Source organism: Rhinatrema bivittatum, chromosome 5, assembly GCF_901001135.1.
Source record: "Rhinatrema bivittatum chromosome 5, aRhiBiv1.1, whole genome shotgun sequence".
NCBI classification, from domain to species: Eukaryota; Metazoa; Chordata; class Amphibia; order Gymnophiona; family Rhinatrematidae; genus Rhinatrema; species Rhinatrema bivittatum.
The window spans coordinates 340456960-340471832 of NC_042619.1; the positions used below are offsets into that span (position 1 = coordinate 340456960).

Consider the following 14873-nt stretch of genomic DNA (forward strand, 5'->3'; position numbering starts at 1 on the left):
TAAATTTTTTCGCAGATCTATTATTTGAATACAAAAATTAGGTGAAGCACTCTGATCACGTCAGTCCACTTGAATGCACAGAAATAAAGGTTAATAAATAAAAACAAAATACATATATATATTTGATTACTGGATTAACACATTTCTTACTAACGTTTGAGAGCTAAAACTGGCTTGAAGAAGAGTTTTAGCTATTTAAAGCCAGTGAAGAAATGTATTGTTAGTTCAATGATAAGGTAACACCAAATACATGTTTTTTTGTTTTTATTTGTTAACCATTATTTCTGAAAATGTAGATGGTTAATAGGGGGACAATATTTACCTAGCAGACTTATGCAGTTAAAAGTTGATCTTAACTGCATAAATTTTAATATCAACCTTTATATGTCTCTGAAAAGATTTTATAGTTAGCATTTTTCATCTGTTACTAATATGACATTTATTTATTGGTAAGATTAAGAGGTTTGATTGTAAACCACTTATTTTTATATTGATTAGGCAGTATATAAATATTATAAATAAATATAGCACTTTCATCCAAAACACTAAATAGTGAATTTAAAAAGGATCCACAAAAGAAAGCATTATTTATTTTACACAGAAGGAAATATTTGCAGGCCAGGCTATGAAGCTTATGCTAGTCTTTAACCATGACAATACTGTTGTAAAGAATGTCATGTAATCTTTAACATATGTGGAGAAGAGAGGAGTTTAATTTAATATCTTTATAAATACAGCACTCTCAAAATTCCAAAAATATCTACTACAAATATGGAGCATTAGTTCAATATTGACTTAGAGCGAAAGCCATCAATAGCACTTCCAATGGCACCCACTATTAGCAATTTTATTTGGAGATCCTACATTTGCAAGAACAGCAAGGCCTGACCCTTCCTTCTCAGATCAGAGTATAAGATTGGAGAATTACAAGTTTACAAATACTCTTTACCTTCCAGTGTTTGTTTTATCGTCATCATCTTCCTCATTATCAGAAGCAAGGAAAGGAAATGCAGCCACATTTTCATCCTCTGCTTGGATACGTCCCAAAACACTGAGACCATGAATCTTACAGTCTATTCCAGAGCTTCGACATTGTTTTATAGCAACCTCAATATACCTGTGGTGCTAATGAAACACAAGGAGAAGAACAGTCACAAACAGGCAGTGTGACACATACAGACTAATAGGGAACATGGATCTGTTTGCCAGCTTTCATTCCTGTTCCTCAAACCAAGTGCAGCAGAGAATATTCTCACAGCATCTGAGAAAAATTGGAATTAATGTTGATCTTAGGGTGAGTCATGCTGATTGCAAGAAGCTGACATAGCAGAAATGATGACTTCATTTCATTATTAAAATTTATCATTTAATACAAAAAAAGACTAAGCAATGTACCTCTTCTTTAGAGGTACAGTTTTTGACATGTGAACTGCACAGAATGCAAGTATTTAAAGTTGTAGAGAACTATCACTCAATAATAAAGGCCAGATGAATTAATCATTTGCCATGAGTATCACAAATAAATGATACACGAATGGAGTGGAGTAGCAGCCTAGTGGTTAGAGAGCAGAGAATTAGGGAAGCTAAGATTCAAATCCTGATTCTCCCACAGATACTTCTTGTCTCCTAGGGCTTCACTTTGCCCTCCATTGCCTCAGGTACAAGTTAGATTGTAAATCCTCTTGAGTAGGGAAATAGCTACAGTACAGAAATTGTAATTTACCTTGAGCTTGAGTTTGGAAAAGATGAGAACTCATTAGTGGTGCAGTTGGGGCCCAGAGCAAGGGGGCTCTCCAACCACCCAGTGCACCACCAATGATTAATTTTAAGGTACTGGAGAACGGAGCGGAGTGGGAGAGGGGGTCCAAAGCACCCTAGACCACCAGGGACTTATTTTGAGGCAAAGGAGGGGGAGAAGGCTACCCTAGACCACTAGGGACTTATTTTGTTAGTAAGGCAGAGGTCTAAATGTTGAGATTACTTACCTGATAATCTCCTTTTCCTTAGTGTAGACAGATGGACTCAGAATGAATGGGTATAGTATGCTCGTGCTAGCAGTTGGAGACGGATTTGACGTCAGCACGGGTATATATACCCTCACAGGAAGCGTAGCAACTCAGTAATCTTCCTTGCAAAAGCTGTTATGGATGTGTGTACTGACGCTCAGTGAAATAGTGAAACAGGATTCCCCTGACCGATTGATAGTAGCTGGAGACCACCAGCATTCCCAACTGGAAGGCGTCGACACCTGGCAAAAGGGGATGCTCTTATGTAAACAAATGACATGGCTTACCTTGAATCGGTGAAACCCATGTACACAGGCAGCCGGGCAGGATGCTGAGTCCATCTGTCTACACTAAGGAAAAGGAGATTATCAGGTAAGTAATCTCAACATTTCCTGGCATGTAGCCAGATGGACTCAGAACGAATGGGATGTACAAAAGCTTTACTCCCAGCCTGGGCGGGAGGCTGCCTGAAGACCATGTAGTACCGCCCTCGCAAATGCTGTGTCCTCCCTGGCCTGGACATCCAGACGGTAGAACCTGGAGAAGGTATGGAGGGAGGACTATGTCGCCACTTTACATATTTCTGCAGGCGACAGCATCCTGGATTCTGCCCAGGATGCCGCTTGTGCTCTGGTAGAATGAGCCTTGACCTGTAGAGGCGGAGACTTCCCAGCCTCTACGTAAGCTGCTCGGATAACTTCTTTAATCCAGCGGGCGATGGTGGGCCGCGAGGCCGCTTCACCTTGTTTCTTCCCGCTGTGCAGGACAAACAGATGGTCCGTCTTTCGTACTTCTTGTGTCACTTCCAGATATCTGGGCAGAAATCTGCCAATGTCGAGATGGCGTAATAAACACCCTTCTTCAGATTTCTTCAAACCCGCCATGGTAGGCAAGGATATGGTTTGGTTAAGATGAAACTGTGAAACCACTTTAGGTAGAAAGGAGGGAACCTTACGAAGATGGATAGCCTCAGGAGTGATTCTGAGAAATGGATCACGGCAGGACAGTGCTTGTAGCTCTGAGATGCAGCGTGCTGAACATACAGCCAGCAAGAACACCATCTTCAAAGTGAGAGAACGGAGAGACAGGCCCCGAAGGTGTCTGAAGGTGGATCCCGCGAGGAAATCCAAAACTATGTTGAGGTTCCACAAAGGCACTGGCCACTTCAGTGGCGGACGAATATGCTTGAATCCCTTCAGGAAGCGAGAAACATCTGGATGCGTGGCAATGGTCTTGCCATCCGTCCTGGGACCATAGCAAGACAGCGCAGCCACCTGAACCTTGATGGAGCTGAGGGAGAGACCCTTCTGAAGTCCATCCTGCAGGAAATCCAAAACAATAGGGATAGTAGTCGCATGTGGGATGGTGCCATGAGTGTCGCACCATGCCTCAAATACTCTCCAGATCCTGACATAGGTAAGGGATGTGGAAAACTTGCGAGCTCGGAGGAGTGTATCTATCACGGGCTCCGAGTAACCTCTTTTCTTTAGTCTAGCCCTCTCAATGGCCAGACCGTAAGAGAAAATTGAGCTGGTTCCTCGTGAAGCATGGGACCTTGACGCAGAAGGTCCTGGAGAGGAGGCAGGGGAAGAGGCTCCCCCACCAGTAGTCTTCTCATGTCCGCGTACCAGGGTCTTCTTGGCCAGTCTGGTGCCACCAGAAGAACTAGGCCCCGGTGTTTCTGAATCTTGTGGATGATGGCGCCCAGCAGACGCCACGGAGGAAAGGCATATAGCAGAGTCCCTGGAGGCCATGGCTGAACCAGGGCATCAATTCCGTGTGAGAACGGGTCGCGCTTGCGGCTGAAGTATCTGGGTACTTGAGCATTGGACTTGTCCACCAGTAGGTCTATGTCTGGAATCCCCCAGTGATCCACAATCATCTGGAAGGCTGTGGGTGACAGCTGCCACTCTCCCGGATTTAGGCTTTCTCTGCTGAGGAAGACTGCCGTGGTGTTGTCCTTCCCGGCAATGTGGACGGCGGAGATGTCCTGAAGATTTGCCTCTGCCCAAGCCATCAGTGGGGCGATCTCCAGAGATACTTGTCGGCTTCTGGTTCCGCCCTGACGGTTGATGTATGCCACCATGGTGGCGTTGTCGGACATCACTCTGACTGCTCTGTTCTTCAGTCTGTGAGCAAATCGAAGGCATGCCAATCGGACTGCCCGAGCCTCTAGACCAGAGCTTTCCAAACTTTTCATGTTGGTGACACACTTTTTAGACAAACATAATTTCGTGACACAGTAATTCAGTCTACCAGCAAACCAGAAGTTAAAGGTTAAACGAACAAAATGTATTTCAACAATTTATGTATGTTTCCTTAAATATATACATAAATAAAATGTTTCACAACACAACCTATCTCATAATACATATTTGCAGGCTTCCACTTCCTCCATGCTGATCTCGTACATTGTGAGATCGGCATAGAGAAAGTGCTACTCTTGCACATTCCCAAAGATTACATATGCCAATCACTAAAAAGTAATTTTTTTTTTTACCTTTGCTGTCTGATCTTAGTTTTCTAATCGGTCACAGGCTTTTTTTTTCCACCTTTCCTTTCTTGTTTTTTTTGCCAATTCCTTTTACAGGGTCTTTTTTTCTATTTCTTTTCTCTCCATCTGTCTTCCCTCAAACACACAATCAGGTTCTCATTCTCACACGCTCTCACACATTCTCACACACACAGGCTCTCACTCACATGCAATCTCACAAATCCACAGCTCTCACTCTCACATGCCTCTCTCTCATACATACATACATACATACATACTGTCTCTCTCGTGCACATGCTGTCTCACTCTCACACACACAGGCTCTCTCACTCCTACATGCTCTCTTGCTCAAGCACAGGCTCTCACTGGCACATGCTGTCCCTCTGCACGGGTTACCGAAGGATGGGCTCTTCAGAGGCCTTGATCTTCCCTGGCCGTGACATGGGATCTGCAGCGGCCCTGCTATCGGGTTTCCTCCTCTTCTCGGGCTGCCGCAACGTGGGATCCGCAGTGGCCCTGCTATCGGGTTTCCTCCTCTTCTCGGGCCGTCGCGACGTGGGATCCGCAACGGCCCATTAATGCTGCTCTTCTTCTGTACGCAGCAGATGCTCCTCCTCCTTCCTGCCCACGCAGCTCCGGCAACATTTTTCTTCCAGGGCTGCACAGGCAGGAAGGAGGAGGAGTGAACGTGACCCTTTTCTTCGGGCCATGGTGATGTAAGCTCCACCACTGCCCGCCGATCTTCCTGCTATAGTTCCCTGCTTCCGCCGGCCCTGTGGACCGGGCGACACACCTCCACACTACAGGCGACACACTAATGTGTCCCGACACACACTTTGGAAAGCTCTGCTCTAGACGGTTGATGTTCCACGCTGACTCTTCTCTGTCCCACCGCCCTTGTGCGGTGAGGCCTTCGCAGTGTGTTCCCCAGCCACTCAGGCTGGCATCTGTGGTGACCAGAGTCCACGTAGGTGATGACATCCTCGATACCCTGCTCAGGTGGTTGGACTGCAACCACCACCGCAACTGGGTCCGTACTCTGGCCGGCAGAGGAAGGTGCGTGGAATAGTTCCGCAAGCGGGGGCTCCAGCGAGAGAGCAGGGAGTGTTGTAACGGCCTCATATGGGCCCTTGACCAAGGTACCACTTCCAGGGTGGATGCCATGAGACTGAGAACCTGTAGATAATCCCAAGCTATGGGCCGGCTGGCTCCCATCAAGTACTGGAGACGCTGCTGAAGTTTCAACTTCCTCTTGGCAGTGAGACTGACTGTGTCCGCCCGGGTGTCGAACTGTACTCCCAGGTATTCCAGGGACTGGGAAGGCTGTAGGCAGCTCTTGCTGAGGTTGATAACCCAGCCCAAGCTTTCCAGAAGGGCGATCACTCTGTCGGTTGTCCGATAACTCTCCTCTCGAGATTTCGCCCTGATCAGCCGGTCGTCTAGGTAGGGATGGACCAGAATTCCTTCCCGCCTGAGTGCCGCTGCTACCACTATGACCACCTTGGTGAAGGTCTGCGGTGACGTGGCCAACCCGAAGGGCAGAGCCCGAAACTGGAAGTGGCGTCCTAGAACCTTGAAGCGTAGGTAGCGCTGATGATCCGGATGGATCGGGATATGCAGGTAGGCTTCTGACAGGTCTAATTCCGTGAGAAATTCTCCTGGCTGTACTGTGGCCTTGACAGAACGCAGCGTTTCCATGCGAAACCTCGGGACTCGTAGGTATCGATTGACTGACTTGAGGTCCAGTACGGGCCGAAAGGTGCCCCCTTTTTTGGGTACCATGAAATAAATGGAATAGTGTCCAGAATTCACTTCCCAGGCAGGTACTGGGATGATGGCTTTCAAGGACAGGAGCCTCGCCAGGGTAGCTTCCAATGCTGCCTTCTTGTGTGTGGAACAGGAAGATTCCACAAACTTGTCAGGAGGGAGATGATGAAAATCCAGATAATACCCCTCTCGGATGATGGCGAGGACCCACTGGTCCGACGTAATCTCGACCCATCTGGGGTAGAAGAGGGTCAACCTGCCCCTATGGCTCCCTCCCCCAGACGGATCGGCGGACTCTCATTGTGAGGCGCGGCCGGGACCGGAGCCCGAGCATACCCCCTCTTGCACTGCTTGGTCCGAAAGGACTGGTTCCTGGCCGGAGGACGAGGTGCCTGGTAGCGACTCCTGTAGGGAATGAAGCGCTGAGAGCTTCTACCACTGGAGGTCCTTGGAAAGGCGCGCTGGTTCCTCCTGACCCGATCTTCTGGCAGTCGAGGTACTGGAGAAGCGCCCCAAGTGCTGGCCAGTTTGTCCAGGTCGCTGCCAAACAGAATAGAGCCCTTAAAGGGCAATCTGGTGAGGCGTGTCTTTGAAGGTGCATCGGCTGACCATTTATTTATTTATTTATTTAACAGTTTTTCTATACCGACATTAAAATACACATCATGTCGGTTTACATTATAACAGCAGGTAGAAAATACATAGAACGGGGAGGTGGGAGTGGATCCAGACCTGCCTCCTGGCAGCTACGGAGGATGAGATCCCCTTAGCTGTTGTTCGGACTAGGTCTGATGCAGCATCCGTGAGGAATGAGAGAGCGGACTCCATGTCCGCTACTGGAGCGTTGTTCCTGACTTGTGACCAACAGGCACGCGTCACCACTGTGCAGCAGGTCGCGATCCGCAAAGACAAAGCTGCCACCTCAAACGTCTGCTTCAGAATGGTGTCCAGTCGCCGGTCATGAGGCTCCTTGAGGGCCGCCCCCCCTTCAACTGGAATGGTAGTGCGCTTGATCACAGCGCTAATCAAGGCGTCCACCTGAGGGCACGCCAGCAGCTCCTGGATAGCCGGCGGCAGTGGGTAGATGCCCGTCAGGGCCCGACCCCCTTTGAATGCAGCCGCCGGCGCAGCCCATTCTAAATCTATCAATTGCTGTGCTGCTTGCAAGAAAGGAAAATGGTGGGCTGTAGGACGAAGACCCTCCAGCAGGGGGTTCTGCGCGGAGGGTACCGTGGCGCTGGGACCCATAATATCCAACTCCGCTAGGCACTGAGACACTAGGTCCGAGAGATCTTCTTTAGGGAAGAACCGCCTCATGGTTCTATAAGGCTCAATCCCTGGGGGGAGGTCCCCCTCGTCCGGGAGGTCAGACTCGTCTGGTGAAACCTCCTTGTCTGACTGATCTGGACTGTCCATCGGCGGGAGATCCTGCTCGCGATACGGGCGTGAAGGTCCAGGAACAGGATCCGCTGGAGCCGCCACCGCAGCGGCAGTCGCAGGCGCAGGTACCACAGGGACCGCAGCCACCGCTGAAACTGTAGGACCTGGACGGGACGCCGTTTGCATCTGTAGAAAGGCATGAATCCCCTTAAATAGATCCACCCAGGAAATTGAAGCAGCCTCTAATCGCCGGGGTACAAGATCCCCCGGGATTCCCGACGGGTCGAGACTTACCGCTAAATCCGGGGTAGCCCCTGGGGAACTGTCAGCAAAACGTGGCTGAGACTGGTCCTGGCCCGAAGGTCCCACGGCCTCCTCACATTGGGCACAGAGGGAGTCAGGCTCTTCACTGTGAGTGGCTCGAAGCTGGCATGCAGAGCAGAGGCCAAGGGCTTTAATGCCTGAGGCCGAAGGCGCCCCTGCTGAAGACGCTGAGGTGTTCTGTTCCATGGAAGAAAAACGCGGCAGCAAATATGCGCGTAATACAACAGGCGCTGAACAATACGCGGCAGCAATATGTGCTTAATAGAACAGGTGCCCAACAATAACATGCGGCAGCAATATGTGCGTAATACAACAGGCGCTTAACAATAAGCGGCAGCAATATGCGCTTAATACAACAGGCGCCCAATAATAATATGCGGCAGCAATATGCGCTTAATACAACAGGTGCTTAACAATAAGCGGCAGCAATATGCGCCTAATACAACAGGCGCCCAATAATGTGCGGCAGCGCTCAACGATCAGCCCTATGAGCTCAGCAATATGCGGGCAGGAATACACGCTCACTGTGAAGGAATATGCGCTCAGCAAGAAGTGGTAAGCAATACACGCTCAATATTTGTCAATATGCTCTCAGCACAAAGCGGTTAGCAGTACACGTTCAATATGTGTCAGCATGCTCTCAGCAATCAGCGGTTAGGAATACACGCTCAATATCATTCAAATGCTCTCAGCAATCAGCGGTTAGCAATACACGCTCAATATGTTTCAGTATGCTCTCAGCAATAAGCGGTTAGCAATACACGCTCAATATGTATCAGTATGCTCTCAGCAATAAGCGGTTAGGAATACACGCTCAATATGTATCAGTATGCTCTCAGCAATAAGCGGTTAGCAATACACGCTCAATATGTATCAGTATTCTCTCAGCAATAAGCGGTTAGGAATACACGCTCAATATGGTTCAGTATGCTCTCAGCAATAGGTGGTTAGGAATACACGCTCAATATGTTTCAGTATGCTCTCAGCAAGAAGCGGTTAGCAATACATGCTCAATATTGTTCAGTATGCTCACAGCAATAATGCAAATACACATTCAATGGTATGCAACAGGCGCTTAGCCAAATATCTGCGCCTATCACGGGCGCTCAATACCTGAACAAGGCCACAAAATGGCGTCCTCCACGGCGTGCCACGCCGCCGATCCTCTGTTCCTCGGAGACCAGAAAGAAGAGATGTACGCCTTACCTGATCTTCGGCGCTTCCCGGCTGGAACCCGGGCGGTCTCCGGCTGCGGGGGAGAGGGGAAATACCTTCACCGCCGCGTTTGAGGATATGCACCCGCTGCCTCGTCCACGCCGCGACCGAGGCGCCTCGTAAGCCTCACCCGAACCTCGCCCGGGGGCTGTGTCCCTGCCGCGATTCGGCCACCGGACCGAGGATTTAGACCTCCGGGGGACCACGGAAATCACCCCGGGAAGCTCAACTGGGGGAGGGACCCCCTGGGTATCACCGCAGGAGCGCGGGGCTCGATGTCGTAGAAGTTTTAGTAAGTAGAAAAAGTAGATTTGGAAAACACGCTCAATTAGCGTGCAGGCTCTCCAAACTGCTTTGGAGACGGAAATTACTAAGTTGCTACGCTTCCTGTGGGGGTATATATACACCCGTGCTGACGTCAGATCCGTCTCCAACTGCTAGCACGAGCATACTATACCCATTTGTACTGAGTCCATCTGGCTACACGCCAGGAAAGTCCCTGTTCGCCAATGATGTCCTGTTTACCTTGTCTGAGCCGGGCACTTCCCTGAGGGGGGCTCTTGACGAACTTAGCAACTTTGGGGCGGTATCAAGGTTTAAGCTTAACATTGAAAAATCTGAACTATTAAATGTTACACTATCTGCTCCCGAGCTAGTGGCCCTGCAATCCCAGTTTCAGTTTCGATGGGCTACCACCAAAATTAAATACTTAGGGGTCTATATCAGTAAAGACCCGGGAGATTTTTATAAACTTAACTATCCACCACTCGTACACCAAATCTTTGCTGACGTAGATAGGTGGTCAGGGCTATACCTATCATGGTTTGGTAGAATTGCTTCAGTGAAAATGAATCTCCTACCCCGCCTAGGCTACCTATTTCAGGCATTGCCTATTCCTATACCAAAAGTAGTACTTACCAGATGGCAGCGGCGAGTTTTCTTGTACATTTGGAAAAGGCGACCGCCGAGGGTGTCAAGAAAGGTCATGTATCGTCCAAAAGAGAGGGGTGGCCTGAGCGTCCCTAATCTACAAGGGTACTATGTAGCGGCTCAACTAAGGGCCATATTTGATTGGAATAGAAGAGGGGAACAAAAACAATGGGTAGCCATAGAGCAAGCCATATTTGGCAGGACTCCCCTGCGATCATTAATATGGCAACCCAGGAGTACGCTTCTAACTTGGAGTAGTATGACACCCTCGACCCAGAACTCTCTCTTAATATGGTAACAGTGGCGCAAACAATTGACAGGCGCCCGAAGATACTATTATAGCTCCAGTATCCACACTAACCGCTTATTCCAGGCCGGCAACTCTCCTGGCCCTTTTCAACAATGGCTTGGGAAAGGAATAAACTGTTTCGGACAGCTGTGGGAGGGTGACAGATTTCTTTCTTTCTACCCTTCAGGACAAATATGAACTCTCTGGGCTAGATGTCTACCCATATTTACAGATCCGCCATTTTTTTCAAACAGAAAGGGTAGGCCAGGAAATGGCCCTAGGCAGAACACAATTAGAGGCATGGTGTGATAAGGCAGACAGCCTGAGGAAAGCTATTTCTCAGGTTTATAATTTTCTCAATAAAGATCCGCAGTACAAACCAGCCTTTGTGAGGGCATGGGAGGGAGATCTAGGGCGGAACCTATCAGAAGACACATGGGACCAAATCTTTCTTTCTACCAAACGGGGCCCTCCCTATTCCCAATTAGCTGAAAATCGATATAAGGTTCTGCTGCGCTGGTATTGTATGCCAGCTAAAATACATAAATTTAATCCTACATATAGCATCAAATGTTGGAAGGGGTGTGGAATGGAGGGCACGTTTTTCCACATGTTGTGGTCCTGCACACACCTACAGGACTTCTGGACACGGGTTACTCATTTAATCAGGGACATCTTGAAGATAGAGGTTACCCTCACACCAGAGCAAACACTATTAAATTTACCTTATGATGTCACCATAGCTCGAGGGAAGCTGCTCATCTCTATTTTATCGGCAGCAAAATGTGAAATAGCTCTAGAGTGGCGAAAGGCAGGACCCCTGCCGGTGGAGAGGGTATCTCATAGATTGAGTCAGCTGTGTCTTGTACATGAAAAGATGGGATGCACTAAACCCAGGGACGTAAAGCGGCGTCAGAATTGTTGGCAACCATTTAGGGAATGGCAAGAGAAAGAGACGGAGAAGGGTACTAATGTATAGAAGCCAAATGTTAGTTTTTTTAACAGGTGCATTATTCTATTGATGGCGAGCTACTCGGGAAATGAAAATATGGTTATTTGTTAAGATTATGGTATGCGTAGATCACACTTCTAGGGGGAGGGGGGGTGAAGGGATGAGTAGGACTTAAATTTACTTTACTTTCATTATATTTATAATGTGCAAACATGCATTGATATGTACGATGGATCCTTATGCTGTATAATTTGTCATATGCATTGTTATAAGTATGTTTATTCAATAAAAATTGTTAATAATAAAAAAATATATATATATTTAGCATTCTTCATGTGCAACATCTACCTACCTCTGTGCAATCACTGAGCAGGAGCACAGTTGTATCTGCAGGGTTAATATTGATTGCCTTTAGCTCTATGAGGTTATTTAGGGAATTTCCGCCTACAAAAAAAAACAAAAAACACATTCACTATGTTATTCTGAACTTAAGTAATGAACTCTTACCACTCAAAGAGTTACCTGAAACTACAACCAGTGAAGGCATATAACTGCTGTCTGCAGGATCCACAATCATCTTCAGCCTGTGAATCAGGACTTCGGGAAAGATATCTAGACGAATCCAATGCTAAAAGACAAAAAAGACAAATAGAACTCATCCTAGTGCACATGATCACTGTCTCACATGATCCAAATATGAACTCTCCAAGCAGCTCCTACATCATGATGAAAAGAAATATAAAACTGAAAGTCAAAGAACTGATATGCTTTGAAATGTTTCTTTATTCTTTTTTCTTTTTTTTTTTTTTAATGGTCTTGAACTGAGCAAATGTTTTAATGGAATGGTCAGGCTCTGACATAATGCCTTACCACTGAAAACATTTGCATTTATTTATCAAATAAAAGTGCATTCAATAAACTCAGGGTACCTCGCAATTTAAAACTATATTTAACTATGTACGACTTTAGGACTGTAATTCAATCACTGGTATTATCAAAATTTGATTAAGGCAGCGCTTTATAAGTAGGCTTTTCAGCCTACATGCTGAAGTTTCTTCAGACAGTTCAGAATGAAACAGCTATGATAATAACATTAGCTAGCCTTTATGATCACTACACTACACTGGCACCCAATTCACTGGAGGATACAGTTTAAAATCATTGCATTAGTCCACCGAGCTCTTAGTCATAACATGCCATTGTGTGTAAGTAACCTTATGAAAATATATCAGTCTTCAAGAGCTCTAAGATCAGCAGGTGCCTTAGCTTGGTTGGTAAGACTAGATAGCGGTGTTGCTTACCTGTAACGTGTTCTCACAGGGCAGCAGGATGTTAGACCTCACTTGTGGGTGACATCATCAGGATGGCGCCCAATCACAGAAAACTTTTGTCAAGGTTTCTAGAACTTTGACTGGCACCATTGAGCATGCCCAGCATGGCACCAACCCTGCATCCAGCAGGGGTCCCCCTTCAGTCTCATTTGTAGTAAAGTACGAGCGAAAAATAAAATAATAAAACATAAGCAGGGCGGGCAGGTTTCGTGAGGATTAACATCCTGCTGTCCTGTGAGAACACCTGTTACAGGTAAGCAACTCTGCGTTCTCACAGGACATGCTGGATGGGAGCCCTCACATGTCGGTGATTAGCAAGCTACAGGATACCCAAGTATCCTGTAGCTTGCTAACGATGTGCAACAGACACAACAACTGTGGTAGTTTTCAGTAGTCGGGCAGCCTGATCATCTTCCCGGATCATAGGAAGGAAGTTGGGTTATTATATGGGAAACAGGTTACGTAGGACCGATTGGCCGAAAATGGAATCCTGTCTGCCAGCCTTGTCTAGGCAGTAATGAGATGCAAAAGTATGGAGAGAGCGCCATGTGGCAGCTTTGCAGATGTCAACCAGAGGTACAGTACAGTATGGAGGTGTGCCACTGACGTTGCCATTGCCCTTACAGCGTGTGCTTTCACTCTTTCTTGGAGAGGAATTACTGCTTGGCAATAGCAAAAAGAAATGCAGTCTGCTATGCAGGTGGATAGAATTTGTTTGCCTACCAGAGCACCTAATTTCATATCTCCAAAGAGACAGAGACAAGATAGAGGCGGTCCAGAGAAGGGCGACCAAAAAGGTGGAGGATCTTCATCGAATGACTTATGAGGAGAGATTGAATAATCTAAATATGTACACCCTGGAGGAAAGGAGGAGCAGAGGTGATATGATACAGACTTTCAGATACTTGAAAGGTTTTAATGATCCAAAGACAACAACAAAATTTTTCCGTCGGAAAAAAATCAACAGAACCAGGAGTTGCGATTTGAAGCTCCAGGGAGGAAGACTCAGAACCAATGTCAGGAAGTATTTCTTTACAGAGAGGGTGGTGGATGCCTGGAATGCCCTTCTGGAGGAAGTGGTGAAGACCAGAACTGTGAAGGACTTCAAAGGGGCATGGGATAAACACTGTGGATCTATATAAAGTCTAGAGGACGTGAATGAAGAGTGGGTGGCTCGCGGGAATGACGGCTACTACCTGGAGATAATACCCTTATTCAATAAACATACACACAGTTAATGCGACTCCCGCATTACTCTAAGCTTCAATTGCAAGAGGAAATGTGGAAAAAAGGATTTGCATTCACAAAAAAGCGGGGAGTAGCTTCCTTGTTACGGTGGTTACTACCCCAAACCAAATAAGCCTGATACTTCACTTTCAATACATATCCAGCATAGCTCTCTGCTTCAACGGCAGTGGAGAAAGACTGATACTTCACGCATAACCAGCAAGGCTCTCTGCTTCAACGGCAGGGGAGAAAGATTGATACTTCACGCATATCCAGCATAGCTCTCTGCTTCAACGGCAGGGGAGAAAGTCTGATACTTAACTTTCAATGCATATCCAGCATAACTCTCTGCTTCAACGGCAGGAGGAATGAAGAAAAGTGGATCTATATACAGACAACAACCAACAAGGACTGAATTATATAGTCTGGGTAAACAAATAAGCATGAGTGTAGCTTGCTTATTGCGGCGGTTAATACCCCTAACTAAATAAGCTAGATATTTCACTTAGATGCAGATCCAACACTGATCTCTACATTAATGGTGGGGGGTGGAAGGGAAATAGAACCAAAAAGTTACTAAGTATGAGAAAAAAAAAGTGCAAAACTTGCTGGGCAGACTGATTGGGCCGTTTGGTCTTCTTCTGCTGTTATTTCTATGTTTCTATGTAAGTCAGTTGCTATATGTGTCCAGGGTTCATCCAGCGCTGGTAGAGGTTGTAACAAACCCCAAGGATGTCCGGCTGGTGGCTTTTGCTTAGTGCAAACAGCACAGAGAACCCGCATAAGCTTGTACATCTTTTTTCAGGGTTGGCCACCAGTAGTACTGCTGTATCATTGCCAAAGTACAACTCTGTCCCGGATGGCCGGCCAGACGAGAATCGTACGCCCACATCAACATCTTCTTCCTTTGATTTCTGGCCACAACCATCTTCCCAGCGGGTACCGCATGAGTGGCTGC

General features: G+C 47.0%; 1 protein-coding gene across 1 annotated transcript in view; it reads right to left on the reverse strand.

Annotated features, from left to right (window-relative positions):
- LOC115092958 (E3 ubiquitin-protein ligase HERC2-like) overlaps positions 1-14873 on the reverse strand; it is a 2733734-nt gene that overhangs the window by 1293317 nt on the left and 1425544 nt on the right. Inside the window, 3 exon segments of the mRNA XM_029604466.1 lie at positions 950-1125; positions 11710-11801; positions 11880-11985. Of these exon segments, the coding sequence (XP_029460326.1) occupies positions 950-1125; positions 11710-11801; positions 11880-11985 (374 nt within the window).